The sequence below is a fragment of the Barbus barbus genome, assembly GCF_936440315.1.
Source record: "Barbus barbus genome assembly, chromosome: 7".
In the NCBI taxonomy this organism is placed as follows: Eukaryota; Metazoa; Chordata; class Actinopteri; order Cypriniformes; family Cyprinidae; genus Barbus; species Barbus barbus.
In genome coordinates this window covers 16,566,154-16,581,014 of record NC_136735.1, presented here as the reverse complement: position 1 = coordinate 16,581,014, position 14,861 = coordinate 16,566,154, and the positions used below count along the sequence as shown (strand labels likewise).

Sequence of the window (14,861 nt, the reverse complement as noted above, 5' to 3'; positions counted from 1 at the left end):
AACAGTTTTTTCTGTATTTTTTAAATGAATGCAGCCTTGATGAGCAAGAGACTCAAAGTCAAAGACTCAAAAACAAGGTCAATTATTTATCAGGTATATAATATAGCCCTAACATAATATATTATCAAAACAAACTATTTAAACTGATAGAATAGAATAGAATACAAACTGAAGCGAAACTTAAGCTGAGATCTGTAAGTTAAATATATATAAAAAGGTGAACATATGAATTCTTCTATAGCTGTCTAAACATTATGAAGTGCAGTTTGTACAATACTCTTGTGTGTGACTGCACATGTTTCAGAGTTTTGCCCATCCGCCGCTATTTCCAGCACTTAATCAAGTCACTCTTCTTTAATACATGAGGACGTTTTATTTCATGTCATTGCGTTTGCGTTGTCTCTCGTGTTGAGCGCACTGCAAACATTGAAGTATTCAGTTTCTACAGCGACTCATTTGTTCACTCGCATTCACCGATTCTAACTCTGTCGTGACATCAGCTCTATAGCGGTTTGCCCGAGCATTGCTATTCTTTCCCTTTTACTGGCGGCATTCAATCAAACGGCTTGTAGTTGATAAATACCAGTGGTGACGATTTATAAATTGATTGATCTATTGTCCCAGTGTTTACCGAGCCACAGCCTTAATAAGATGATACTTCTTTCAAAAACATGAAAAATTTAAAAACAGACCCCAAATTTTTGAACGGTATTGTTCCTTGAGTCTGAATGGGATGTCCAACAATTGAATGTACATTGCATCATCTGCTTCCAGTGCAGATTAGTTTTATGCAGTCCAGTTTTCCAGATATTGAGTTATTATCTGAAATATCCTGCATCCTGACTTCTACACCAGCATTCGAAATAAGCAATGTTTAGACTGACCAGGCTGCTTTTTGATCACTGGGTAAGAAATGAAGTGAGTTCCTATTCTTGTAGATTTTTGACTGAACTGTTTTAGCTGTTAAGCCTTAAACCAAAAACATGCAGAATAAAATTAAACTTTATAGAGTAGGAGATTTTATCAGTTGGAATGCAGCAAGAAAGACCTTGGGAACTCTTCTTTCTGCTTCATCGATACTGTGTAGGTCTTTAATAGAAGAGTCTGCTCAGCTATTCATTCTGCAAGGCCAGCGGTGCCTTTCAGAACACTTGCTTTTGAAGTCATCACAAGGGTGCAAGATAAGGACAGTAAATCAAAGGTCTCCTCCTCCATGCCATAGATGATGACCGTGATGACGATGTACCAATGTGATGAGGTCGAAGCGCACCGCTTGAACATCAGTGCCCGTCACTAATAGCGCATTAGTGTGACACAAGTGAGGACATTAAAATAGCCACAGCTGTATCGCAGAGATCTTTTTTTTTTGTTTTGTTTTTCTCACAGATAACAAAGGCTGATTTTCCAGAGCTATTGGAACAACACAGAAGGCCTTTGTAGATTCTCCTCCTCCTAGTCTTCCTCTCTTCATGCTCCGTGTTAGCAAGGCCAGGGTGGCCAAAAACTCTTGACGCGCCAGAGTGAAACGCCTTCAAGAACTGCATTGTTCCTCTACAGCCTAGGGGACTTCAGAGTGATTTGCATGGTTGTGATGTGGAATGGGGTTTGGTCTGATATTTACAATGCTTTGTAGAGATCCTAGAACTGTTGTACAACCTTAAACATCAGGAATTAAAAACAAAAAAATCTGTATTTCAAAACAGCAAGATGATGTTCAGTTTACTGGCTTTTTGGACAGTAACTGCAGTTTATTATTTTAGAATACTTTGTTTTTTTGGGTAGAGGACAACTGTTTACATTTGATAATATCCAGTGCTTGACTGTCGTGTTTCATATGCACCTTAAAAAATGTTGCAGCACGTTGCAGTTTCTCAGCAGTATCACTCAGGACTATACTCAAAAAAGTGTGATGAACAGAAGTCAGATTTAATTAAAATATCTTAATTTGTGTTTGAAGATGAATGAAAATCTTATGAGTTTTAAACTATTCATTTTTGGGTGAAATATTCCTAACACTAACATTAAGAAAATTCAGTAAAAATACAGCCCCATTGCATCATCATATGTCCTTAATTGTCTCCATAAGGAGACATTTACAATCAAGAGAGCAGGTCAACTTTACAAAATTATAAAAAAAAAAAAAAATCAACAATTTGACTATTTCACTACACACTAAATACATTTCACAGATAATTTCTTATTATTCAATAATGTTGTTGATAATGAAATTAATGAGAATTTATATTATTTAACTTACAATTTGGTACCCTATATCTCATACCTGAGGGCATCAGCTCATATTCCTGAAGAATATGGCTTGGATGTACTGTGTAAGGAATTTTCTGTATTGTTTTTCTACAGGTGTTGACCCATATTTTGAATTAAGCAATTAGGGGTGTGACGAGACACTTATCCCACGAGAATGAGACGAGGCGAGATTTTTAGACTTTTTTTCAAGAAAACCTCAATGATGAAATATATAGGGAAAAATAGTATTTTATTCAACTGAAAAACACAATGCAAAAAATGTAGGTGCATTTTGAAATCCAACTTGTACTTTATGAAATTAAACTTCTATTTTAATGAATTATATGCAGTAATAAACAACATGTAAATGAGCAGCGACAAAACGTTCTTCTCACGATCCACTGACACTCGCGATGTGAAACAGTCATAATAGACATAGCTGAATCATTGTCATTCAGGAATAAGATCGTGTGGGTGTTTGAATCGAGATCACAGTCTTTTAACGATTAATCGCGCAGCTCTAATGTAAACACTGCAAAATGTTTTGCAAGGATATCGTCACATTCTCGCGAGACGCATTTGATCTTGCAAGATCTTGTCACATCCCTATAAGCACTGCATTTTGTAAGGTTTTAGGGTTAAAGGAAATTTAACAGAAAATATGCTAGTAATTTTCTACCATGACATTATCCAGTTTTAATGCAGTTTTTTTTTTTTTTTTTTTTTTTTTTTTTTTTTGGATTAGACAATCAACCTCAAGTGGCTGGTTGTGGGCTCAAAACATGTTGACACTGATTTGAAACAGTATGTGGAAAATGGGAAGTCAAATCAGCTGCTCTCAGTTCTCTTTTCTTGTCTTTTTAGTTTTTGAAGGAGAAATGAACCAGAACCAGTGCACCACTTACGAATATGAGCTTTCCGTCCTTAGGTAAACTCCAAGAGAAGTGCTAGTTGCTGTATGAAGTTCTTTTAGTAGTTTTCTTTTTTGATAGTTGTAATCTATATACAGCTTAATCTATATACAGTACTGTAGGCTTTTCTGACTAAGAAAGCTTCCATCTTAAAACCACCTAAGAATAGAAACTGACATGACCTGCATCCCTTCAGACTGTGTCAAGTTAACATTGGAAAGTTTGTGTTGACAAACTTTGCTTTTCAACTTTTTTTTTTTTTCTATCATGCTTTTAAGTGCTTGTAAGTGGGAGTCATGTGGTCAGTTTTAGAAAGGCATTAGGGAAACCATTATTGCTGAGGCCAACAAAGGGCTATCAAGCACAACGTTTGTTTGCACTGATCTTATTCCAGTATGATGCATCTGAGATCACAGAGCAAGAAAGACTCGTTTTGAGAGGCGAATATTAGATGTCAAAGACATTGTTTCTGTGTAAACCAGTTTAATACCAGCCTGTGGTGTTAATGATTTTTTTCTCATGTTGCTTCTGGCTTTTCATCAGAGTTTCTAACAGTGTAGATAAATGTTTTGTATCACAGCATTGCAGTAGAAACTTTGCAATACAAACAAATCTGACACTTTCTGTTAAAGTGAACCCCTCTATTGAAACATTACAAGCCAAATGGGTAACGTACGCCTCAGCATTGAAACCAAAAGTTTATGTAGAACAAAGTATCATGTAAATGTCTCAAGCAGAGCTCAACAATTAGGATACGAGAGTGAGAAAGTGTGTGAGAGGTTGTGGCACTCAAGTTGTGCCACAACCTCTCATTGTGACTATGGTGTAAATGTATGGATCATGTGCTGTTATGCCTTGGAAACATCAGTTAGAATGGGTTGAAAATCCATACACAGTACCATTCAAATTTTGGGGTCAGTAAGATTTTATTATTTTATTTTATTATTATTTATGCTTTTGAAATGAGTCCCACCAGATGCTCAACAGAGATTCATTTATTTAAAACACTAATTTTGAGAGGCATAATTATAATTTTAAAATGTGATTTGAAACGGTTTAGAAATCATTCTAATCAAAAAGGGAGGTGCATCCGTTCAGAGCTTCCACGCACACTCGCCGATGACGATTTTTACGTCACGCATACTCTAGCGGACTCGCACACGCGGAAAGTATAACACAGGCTTTAGGGTTACTTGCATGTAATTATGCATAATCTATTGTTATTATTATAGTAAGTACATGTAATGTGTAACAAGGACACCTTAAAATAATGCGTTACCAAAAATGGTAGTAAAGGTGCCACAGAATACATTGATACAATATTTTAAATTGTTCTCTGATATCTACATAGAAGGTATGTGGCTTAGGTAAGGGAAAAAATTACCGTAAAATTACCGTCAATAAAATGCGGGCATCAGGGAGCCGTTATTAATATGCAGGGCATTGAAACTGCTTTGGAATGCACAATCACTTTTTTAGTTTCAGTTTTGAGATCGTACAAGCTCTGTGAGGCGGCAGCACTTACCACACATTTTACAAGATCAGATGCTTGTCAGTGGTGCTCAGGATCTGTAAATCATTCGCCATCATCCTCAGGCATCTCTCTTTACTTTATGTGGTAAGTGAAATCTTATGTACTGTAACAGGCTAGCGCTAGCAAGCAGCTAACCATGTCCCTTTAGTGACTCGCGTTATTTTATTAGAATGTGTTTTGTTTTCCATGCCTTTCTGAATACAGACACCAACCCATCCCTGCACTTCACATCCCCTGCACAGCCTGGAACATAACATTTATTTCAATGATCTACCATTTTCGCTGTTGTCCTCACTCGTATTTCTTCATAATATCTGCAGAACTTCTGAATGGTTCGGCGCCTGGCTTAGAACATGGGTGGGTATGTGCAAATGTTGGGGGCATAACTATTAGTGATCCCGACTGTTACGTAACAGTCGGTGTTATGTTCTGATTCGCCTATTTTTCAGTGGTCTTTTTTTATTCACGAGATAAAGGATGAAACAATGTTGTCTGAGGCTCACTATATACAGGTCATTTCCATATACAGAACTCTTATTATTCAACTATGCCGAGGTAAAGACAGTTTTCAATTCTATGGCACCTTTAAAATGGTGTATAAAAACTTGCAGGCCTCTTGTGAGCTGAATACTAGTACCTGACAATGAAGTCTGTCAGGCTGTTATTTTTACTAATAGGGAAATGGGAAACACTCTAACTGAAGTTTCCTTTCTAAGATACAGCTGAAGCGTCACTATAAAAGGACATACGACATACTGCGTCATTACAGAGTTAGGAATCCAGGCTGTTTTGCAGTTTCATGCTGTCACTGGAAATAAAGAAAGTGAGAGAGCAGGAGTTGGATGATGAACAAACAAGTGGCAGGTGTGACCCAACCTGGGCTTTGCCCTGACATGTAGCTGACAGCGTGTTCTTGGCAGAAAGGCATCCTGACACACCCCTCTTTACGCTGGAGCACTTCAGCTGCAACATATGCATACTTGCACATGCTCTCATAGCTTGTTATATCTGTGATCAAACCTGATATCCCACTCTTCCTCTTATCTACCACATCTGTCTGGGTTTGACAAACACCGACGCACCATTAACCGCAAATATACTTCATTGTATCTGCTGGAGGTCATTCATGTGATGCCATCTTGTTAGATCTCTGCCATCTTGATTGGTCTGTTTAATGAGTGCAAAATCAACTTTGTTCTGCCAATCCAAATCCATTGAAACGAGTCATCTTTGCATGTGGCTTAGTTGGCACTGACAGCCCTGTTTACTGTGCATGGGGTGACCTAAAGACAGGGCTCTAGCGTGAAGAGCTGGATGGGAATGAGACCTGAGATGATGTCATGCAGAGAGCTAGTAGATGGCGAGGGGGAGGTGCCCACATGTGTGTCTTCATGTGTTCAGGTCTGAACAGACCAGTTCTATTATTATGCACTTTGCTGCCATCCCGTCGGTAACTAGCCTTTCAACCCAAACACACAGGGCTGTTTCCTCATGTTACATAGGATGGTGCTAGAAAGAAGCCAGTTAGATTCAGTCCTGTTAAGGAGTGACCAATGAAAAAATGACACATTGAAGAACATTATTTTGTGTATTTGGTGTAATGCAATGTGTTTACCATACTTTTCCACATATCATACATTATTGTTGCTCCTCTCTGCCCCGGCTTTGTGACTTTACGGATCTTATATATGCACATCCACAAAGTGATAATGAGCATCAGATAGACCCATGACCCAAAACAACAAACAATCAGTCAATAAAATAAGACCATATTTGTAACCAAACCTATCATATAAAATAAAGAATTAAATGAATAACATTGAGCAGATCTTAGTGTTTGGAAATATTAGTGAAGAAACTCAGAAACCTTTTTTTGTCACAATCTGCAGTAAAGAAAGAGCATGCAACTAGGGATTTACCAAAATGTCACAATTAAGCCGAAGTCTCATGACCTATCCCTAATTTTTGTGGCAGCTGTAATTGTGCAGCCTTACTGCAGGGTGATTATCATTGCAATTAATGCAAGTTACTTCATTGTAGGTGAATATCAAGTGTTTCAGCCATTGTTTTAAACTATTTTTTTCTGTAAATCAAATAATAATGGTCAGACTTTATTTTAAGGTCCAATTCTCGCTATTAACAAACCATGAACTGTGATTTTGCCTCAATAAAATACTAATTTGCTGCTTATTAATAGTTAGTGAGGTAGTTGTTAAGTTTAGGTATTGGGTATGATTAGGGATGTAGAATATGGTCATGCAGAATATGTGCTTTATAAGTACTCATAAACATCCAATATTTTAATAATAGGCTTATCAATAAGCAACTAGTTAATAGTGATAATTGGTCCCCCTATGCTAAAGTGTTACCAAAATAATTTATAATAATAATTTAGTGTAAATGTAATGCTAATTTATAAAAAAATTGCCCAGATTTACACATACTTGGTGTTCAATATTTTTCCTTTCTGGGTTGTTTCTTGTTTTGTTAGTGTGGGGTGGCATGCAGGCAAAGATGATCTGATGTCTGCTTTAGCAGAATTGATATTTCTCACCATGTAACTTTCACATTGCCTAAATGCACACATCAAGTAGCTCTCCGGTAAAGTTCACATTATGGGTCTAGCACATGCATGATATGCGGTGCTCTTCACTGTACAGTCAAGATGGAGTGGCTTTGGCAGGCAGATGCGAACATGTCACGGTTATTCTGTTTCAGAACGATCTCACACTTACAAATGATCCAACTGTCAGTTCTCTCACACTCTCCAGCTCTGGTCTCCTTAGAGACCACTGATCTAATTTGTACTCTCTTCTAGTGTTCACAAACACTGAACCATCTCATCTTACTGGTGTGTGATATATACTCAAACCAAGAATAATATCACACATCTCAAATTGAGTTCAAACTTTTAAAATGCACAGGAAGCGGATTATTTAAACAACATAGGCTCATTCAAAATATGTGCTTCTACCTACATTTTTTGCATAATCTTTATATACAATTGACTGCATTTCCAGCTGAAATAAACACTAGTGTCACTTTTATTCCTTTTCACACACATTATGATTATTGGGGGCAGATCATCTATTAATAAATACTTATACCTTGCTGGTTCCTTGCACAGTAGTACTTTACGGCCTGGTTTTACCTCAGCAAACGAATGCATTTTGAAATTTGTGTCACATAATCTGTCCCATATGTATGAAATGGTAAACTTGCTTAGTAGCTCACCTGGTAAGCATTGCATTTGCAATGCAGAGCACTCTGTTATACACCCTGTACAACACGAGTCACAATAAAAGAGCTTTAAAACGCGTAGAAGCAAGCTAAAATGGCATGGTTGCTTCAGCAAATGTGTTTTAATCTCACGTTTGGTGTTGTTAATACTGTCGGTTGGGCTTGGTGTAGGTGCTAAGTTATTTTCAAGCGCAATAGAGTATTAACCTTTTAGCGCCACTCAACGGACATTTCATTCTCGAACTATTGCGATGCATACAACAACCAACGTAATGAAACAGTGCCAGATTCATGTTCATCTGTTTCGGGTAAAGCTTTGCATGCTTTTAGCACCGCTCACTGGACATTTCATTGTCACAAAACTTGCAAGAAACATCGTAATATGATTTTGCAGAAATATCATCACACAAATGTATTTCCAGTGAACCTGTTGTGCTTGTACTAGGCTATATCTTTGTTAATTTTCTAGTTGTATGTTGTTTTATGAACTACACATTTATCAGCAGTGTAACATCCTTCTATTTTACCAGTCTTCCTCTAATTGAAGTTCTCTCACTTCCAAGCCTTTGTGCCTCTTTCAGATTTGTTATTTCTCAGTGATGCATTTATTTTCTTATCATTCAAAACCACATATTCCAATGTGACGTGTAATAATTTCAAACAATGATGATGAAAACAGTAGATGATGATGTTGTGAAGTGAAGACTTTGTCTACATGTTTTAGAAAGCCCCATGTGATTGCACCTCATCTAAAATATGTTGCAGGGTAATGCACCTGGAATTTTAGGCATGAGAGAAATGTATGCTGATGCATTGGCTGTCTATGCGAGTCGTGCCGTTTCGCTACGACAGCAACAGCTTGTGGTCTCACATTGCTTGGCATTTTTTCAAAACATTATTTCTTTCTATCTCTTTTCCGCTGCTGCGCTTGATTACGTCAATTATCCGCAGCTAGACTGACCAGTCAGTGATTCAGTTCGGATGGCATTCCCCTATAGTTTGTCCCTCAATGGCATCTCTGTTAAGTCAAGACAGTGACACTGTGGCCCTATGCCTCTGTATGCATCACACTTGTGTGTGTGTGTGTGTGTGTGCGTGCGTGCGTGCGCGTGAGGCAGACAGCTGCTGCCACACTTGGAGGGGCCTCTTCAATTTCGTCCCACCCTGTCCCCACTCCCTCTCCCTCCTTATACACAAACACGTTCATTTTACGTACTACTTCTGGAGCTGAAGGACTTTTCGAGATGTGGACTTGATCTTGAAACTCTGCAGAAGTGCATGGGACTTTTGCAAAAGGGTCAGTTTGGATGCTTTTAGGATCTAAAGGTGACCAGCTTTGGCCGTGTTGTTTGGGAAACAGAGCATCTCTTCTCCTCAGATTATTCTTCATTTGAGAGTCTTTGGCTTTATGTGCTCTTACAGGCTTACTGACATTAAACAAAAATGGAACAGACACTTACCACAGGTGGCTAAACACTACACTCTCTGTGCCTGCGCTGGATTCAGGAGCCGGGACTCAAGGTAGGATTGATGCATTACAAAACCAGGGCAGGATGGCCAGGTTGGTGTCATGTGGGAGTGTTTTTGTCTGAAATGAGGACATCTTTACTGACAAAGGCGAGTGTGATGGTTAGATACCAGCCTTGTGTGTAAGTGAGAGAGAAAGTGCACAAATGAGAGAGTGATGTTTATGGCTCATTCAACTTGGCCTCTTTCCTCCGAAATGAAGATATTGCTTATCCTAAATTTCGATCCCCTTTAGATTTCTCTATTGCAGCTGCCAAAATCAGAAGCTGTTTAAGTCTATTCTAAAGCTATTTTTCTCTTGCCTGGACAGAGTACAGTTTACTTGAAGGGTCAGGGACATATATGAGTGTCCAAAATACAAAATAAATAAATAGATCTTTGTATTCAAATGTATTTTATTTTATAGTTTCAATGTTTTTTAATTGAATGACTGTAAATGTAAATTGTTCAGTCAATATTTCCCATACACCTTAAAATACATTTGAGTATAGAAATCTTAATCATTTAAAAAACAAAAACATTTTATTGAAATTTGCAGTGCAATAATTATTCATTACATTTTTAGAGATTGTACCATTTTAGACATTTTACAACCTAAAGTAACTTTGCTATGTTATCAGGAGGTCAAATTTTAAGACTTATTCTCTCTTAAACTCGGTCTTCTCTGATATAAGTTTCCATTTTTTTTCCTGCATGTTTCTCTGATGTTTGCACCACAGAACACATGATTTGGTTGGTCACATCATGTTACTTGATTTTGCAGACAAAGGCTTTTCAAATGTTTATAATGCATTTTTTTCTTCTTCTTAATAATAACAGTAGCAATATGTCAAACAACTCAAGGCTTTCTTTTCAAGAATTTGATCCTTTTAATGAGTTTTTTTTCTTTATGATATTAGGACAGCTCTTGACACCACATTGATTTATTTATTTTTTTTATATCTAAATTAATGTACATTAATTTAAGAAGCACAAAAATGTATTCAAGACATTTTTATCTATGACTTGAATTTGTTATGGTTTCATGTAGGTATGATTTTTTTAATAAATAGATTTTGGATGAAAAAATAGTTTATTCAATTTTTCCTTCCCATTTTATTGATTTAAAGTTCGACATTCTTCTAGTTTGACATGAGTTCTCCTGAATGTTCACGGTTCACTGAAGCAGTTCTCTGGAAGATCTTTTGTTCCGTCTGTGTCGTTGTACCCACGTAAGCTGATCCGGGCGACAGGTTAGCCGGGGCTCTCTCCTGCCAGTAAACATACACATGCACACACTATCTGTGTAATATGAGCTTCGAATGCTTTGTTTTGAAGCGGCGGCTAGAATCTAAGAGACCTCTGTGTTGGTATAACCTACTATGTAGTAGAGGAGCAAAGCTAATGCTGTTAATTGTAGGACTTGTCCTGTCACACTCCATCCGATTTGGTTTTCCCTAATTTTGAGTCTGTATTGCAATCAGAATGTTAGCAGAGTGAAACGTTCAGCCTGAGACTGTTGAGCTTTCCAAATTTAATATGGGTGACATGATGCTCGAATGATACTTCATTGGGAAATTTAGGTCACATCGCACAATTAGGTCTATCATGCTGATCAGTTGTTGAGTGTCATGTTGTGTGTGTGTTTGGTTTGGCATGGTGGGGCTGTTGCCTCTTGTGTTGCCGTGCGGTGGGGTGATATCCAGAGGGCCAGAGCTTGGCTCTCTAACAAAGAGAACCCTGTGGATGGAAAAACAGCTGAGAGGGGGTGAGAGGGGGTAAAGTACGGCTTTGTTAATCCCCTCCAAACCTGATGGTAAAAAATAAACAACACAGATTGAGATTCCTGGCAGTCTGGCGGTTTAATGACAGAAGCCTGTGATCTTTTCCTCAGGGTTAATTTCCTAATCTTGTTTAAGACAGAGTGGTCTGTTGAAGTTTAATGGCAAATCTAAGAAAAACTTTTTGGAACTTGAATGAATATGAATATCTACTAGGGCTGTGCACAAGTAACCAGCTAATCAAGTACTCATTCTGCACCAACTAATGGATTAAGTTTCTAGTTAAAACACTATTCAAATCATCTTTGAATCGTGTTCTGGAAATAATTAAATGTACTCTTCACTACAACTGACATTTGATTTATTTACATAGAAAATTCAAAATAAATCAAGATTAAAAAAATAAGTGAAAATTATTATATTTCATATTTTTAAGTCTTGATTTATTGTAAATATTTTTAGCTTGTGTTGAGATTTAATATCTGTGAAATATACAAAATATTAATATCACATGCTTGTCATTATTTTTAACTAGTAGTTTAATTGGAGTATTCGATTACTGTGTTATTTGACTGAAATTACTCAAAAGTGCTTAATTCTAAGCACTTAATTCTAAGCACTAAGCACTTTAGTGCTTAATGTTCAGGATGGGTTTTACAAAAAAAAAAAAAAAGTGCTTAATTCAAGTGTATTATTTTATTAATAACTAAGGTAACACTGTAGTTTAGGAGCCTTTTCTCACTATTAACTATTTACTTTTTAGCATGCATATTACTAACATATTGGCTGTTTATTAGTATGCACATATCAATGCCTTATTCTGCATGACCATATTAATCCTACCGCATACCCAAACTGAACAACTACCTCACTAACTATTATTTAACAAGCAGCAAATTAGGAGTTTATTGAGGCAAAAGTCATAGTTAATAGTTATTTAATAGTGAGAATTGGTCCTTAAAATAAAGTGTGACCATAATGAATATTAATAAGAATTTTCTGGTCGACCATTATGCCATACAGTATTATTTATCAGTTTAATTCTATCTTTTTGTAAATGGATGTGTTTTTCCCTCCATCTGATGAATGTATTTCATTCTTATGATGCTTTTCGTTTTCACATGTTGCCCTCTTTTATTTTGTTCCCACCATGTTTTACATCCACCCCTCTGATAGATTCATGTAGGCTAGTTTTCTAAGAGTTGAACTGCTGCCCCCTTCGCTTTGTCACAATCCGTGACATTTTGATCTCTGCTTTTTATACAAAACCAGCATTTCCATTCTCCCTCTATTTTAAATGGGAGAAAGCATGCATAATCAAGCTGTAATTGTCAGTTACCTCTTTTAGCATGAGTGCTTTGCAGGCTTTTGGGTGGTGTTAAATTAAAGTCTGTCTGCAGAGGATTTAGCCAGTATCTCCAAACAGAGTTTTGAGTGGAGTTTTGCCAGAGTGAGCCCACAATGTCCACTGCATGTGGCTGGATCAATAGGATCAGGTGTCACAAAAACACCTGCTCTGACTTTTGTTGGGCTGAAACATCTCACAATGCTTTTCCTACAGTTATTCAGTGTTAATTTGATACGGTTCTCATGTAATATTACATAACAGCATTCTATTCCAGAGAGTCCAGTCTGATTAACTTTTCGTGGGCTGTGAACATGTTGTAAGTTCAGTCTGAACTCCAGATTTGTTTGATACATGTGGAGATGAGGACCACTATAAAATAAAGAGTGGGAGAAATTGCATTGGTCAGTATGGCTGCTGTAATAATGGAAGTCTTGGCTTTAAGTTAATATAGTCTTTTTGATTTCCTTTTTAATGTACAGTCATCACGTCTGAGCAGACACTTTTATCTGAAACTGTCAAGATGGCCGTAAACTGACTTGTCTCAATGGTACATATTAGCAAAATTGGTCAGAAGAAGCATTCAATAAGTGGCTTCTTCATTAGTCATGTGAATCTCTAAATATGTTGTAGTGCATGAATCAAATGGTTCTCCTCTCTTCTTTCAGGCATGGAAGAAGCGATGGTTTGTTCTGCGCAGTGGGAGGCTGACAGGAGACCCAGATGTTCTGGAGTATTACAAGAATGACCATGCCAAGAAGCCCATCCGTGTGATCGATCTGAACCTGTGCGAGCAGGTGGACGCCGGTCTCACATTCAACAAGAAGGACCTGGAGCACAGCTTCATCTTTGACATCAAGACTATCGACCGGATCTTTTACCTGGTGGCAGACACTGAAGAGGAGATGAACAAGTGGGTGCGCTACATCTGTGATATCTGTGGCTTCAACCCCACCGATACGGAAGGTAAATCGTGTCACATGCAAACACGCACCAAGGCATTTAATGATTACGATTTCAAACGGTTTCATTGAATAATTCTTTAGTACTTTTGAGGAAGATATTTGATGGGAAAAAAATCCAATTATATTTCCAATTAATGGAATAATAAATATATGTAAAACAATGTTTTCAAAAGATGTTTACATTATGTTTGTGAGCTCAAGTGGCACCATGTACACCTGCCCTTAAAGCCATCATAAATGTATCCAATTACATTGATCAATAGAAAGTTAATTCAGCATTTATTTGAAATGGATATCTTTTTGTAATTTTTTTTGGTTTACAAAAAATTATCGGTTTTGATCAATGTAGTGCGTCCTTGCTGTATTAAAGTACTTTATATTTTAAAAATAAGTCTTTTATTGACAAATCTATGATTTGGATTCTTGCACCTCCAGGCCCTGCAGGCATAATGATCATTCACTGTAATGCAGATGCTAGATCGAAGTACCAAAGCCCAAAGTGTCCCCCTAAGATTGACTAATTGTGGCACCTCGGGGTCTCCATCAGCTCAGCAGTATTGATCTCAGATGCTGTCGGCTCACTGTGGCCTTCTTTAAAGTGATGTGAAGTCCTGAAACTTGTGAATACTGCTGTGGTAAATTATGCTTATGTTGGTTTCTAATGAGGAAGTGCTTATGTTTGAGCTATGGCTTTGGAAAACGCTTGTGGTTGTACATCTGGCCTTCACCGTTTTGTGAACTTTTGCTACCTTATTGCAAAGATACAGTCGAGAAGAGAGAGGAAATATATAAGAGAAGGAGGTTGGAGAGGGGGTGTAGCAGTGCACAAAAACTGAGGGGGAAATCCAAAGAAAAGCTTCATTTTTGATTTATTAAACACTGTTTTAATGAGTATGACTGTTGTAAGTGAGCTGTTGTAAATGAGGGAAGATATTTGAAGTGCTTCCACTTTGATGCAAAATATTAGCAAAATGTATGTGTTAGTCAGAATTATTGTGCTTCCATTCAATTTTGTTCCGTATGTTTGATGCATAATTTAGGAAATTTGCTTTCTGTCAGGATAAGCCATTATGCAAAGTGGAAATGCTTTATTATATATTAATAGTTATATGTAATAGTTAATTACTTTTTATCTATCTATGGCTCTACAGTGCAGATGACTGTGTTGGCCTGCTTTTCACTCCTTTATATGCAAGTCAACAAAATGTGTGTTTGCTACTACATTTAAATTTAGGCATAATATTTGAATATTAATTTGGCCATGCATGCTTTGTTTGGTAACCTACTGTGAGCGTCCAGTCGAGTAACTGAATATTCATGAGCTACTTCTCA

The 14,861-nt window shown here is 37.2% G+C and overlaps 1 protein-coding gene across 8 annotated transcripts in view; it reads left to right on the top strand.

Moving 5' to 3' along the window:
- Positions 1-14,861, top strand: part of LOC306873083 (GRB2-associated-binding protein 1-like) — a 97,520-nt gene that overhangs the window by 61,279 nt on the left and 21,380 nt on the right. For all 8 annotated transcript variants that reach the window (XM_079422102.1, XM_079422104.1, XM_079422103.1 and 5 more), the window contains one exon: positions 13,233-13,530. In XM_079422102.1, coding sequence (XP_079278228.1) covers positions 13,233-13,530 — 298 coding nt within the window. The remainder of the gene's footprint in view (positions 1-13,232; positions 13,531-14,861) is intronic.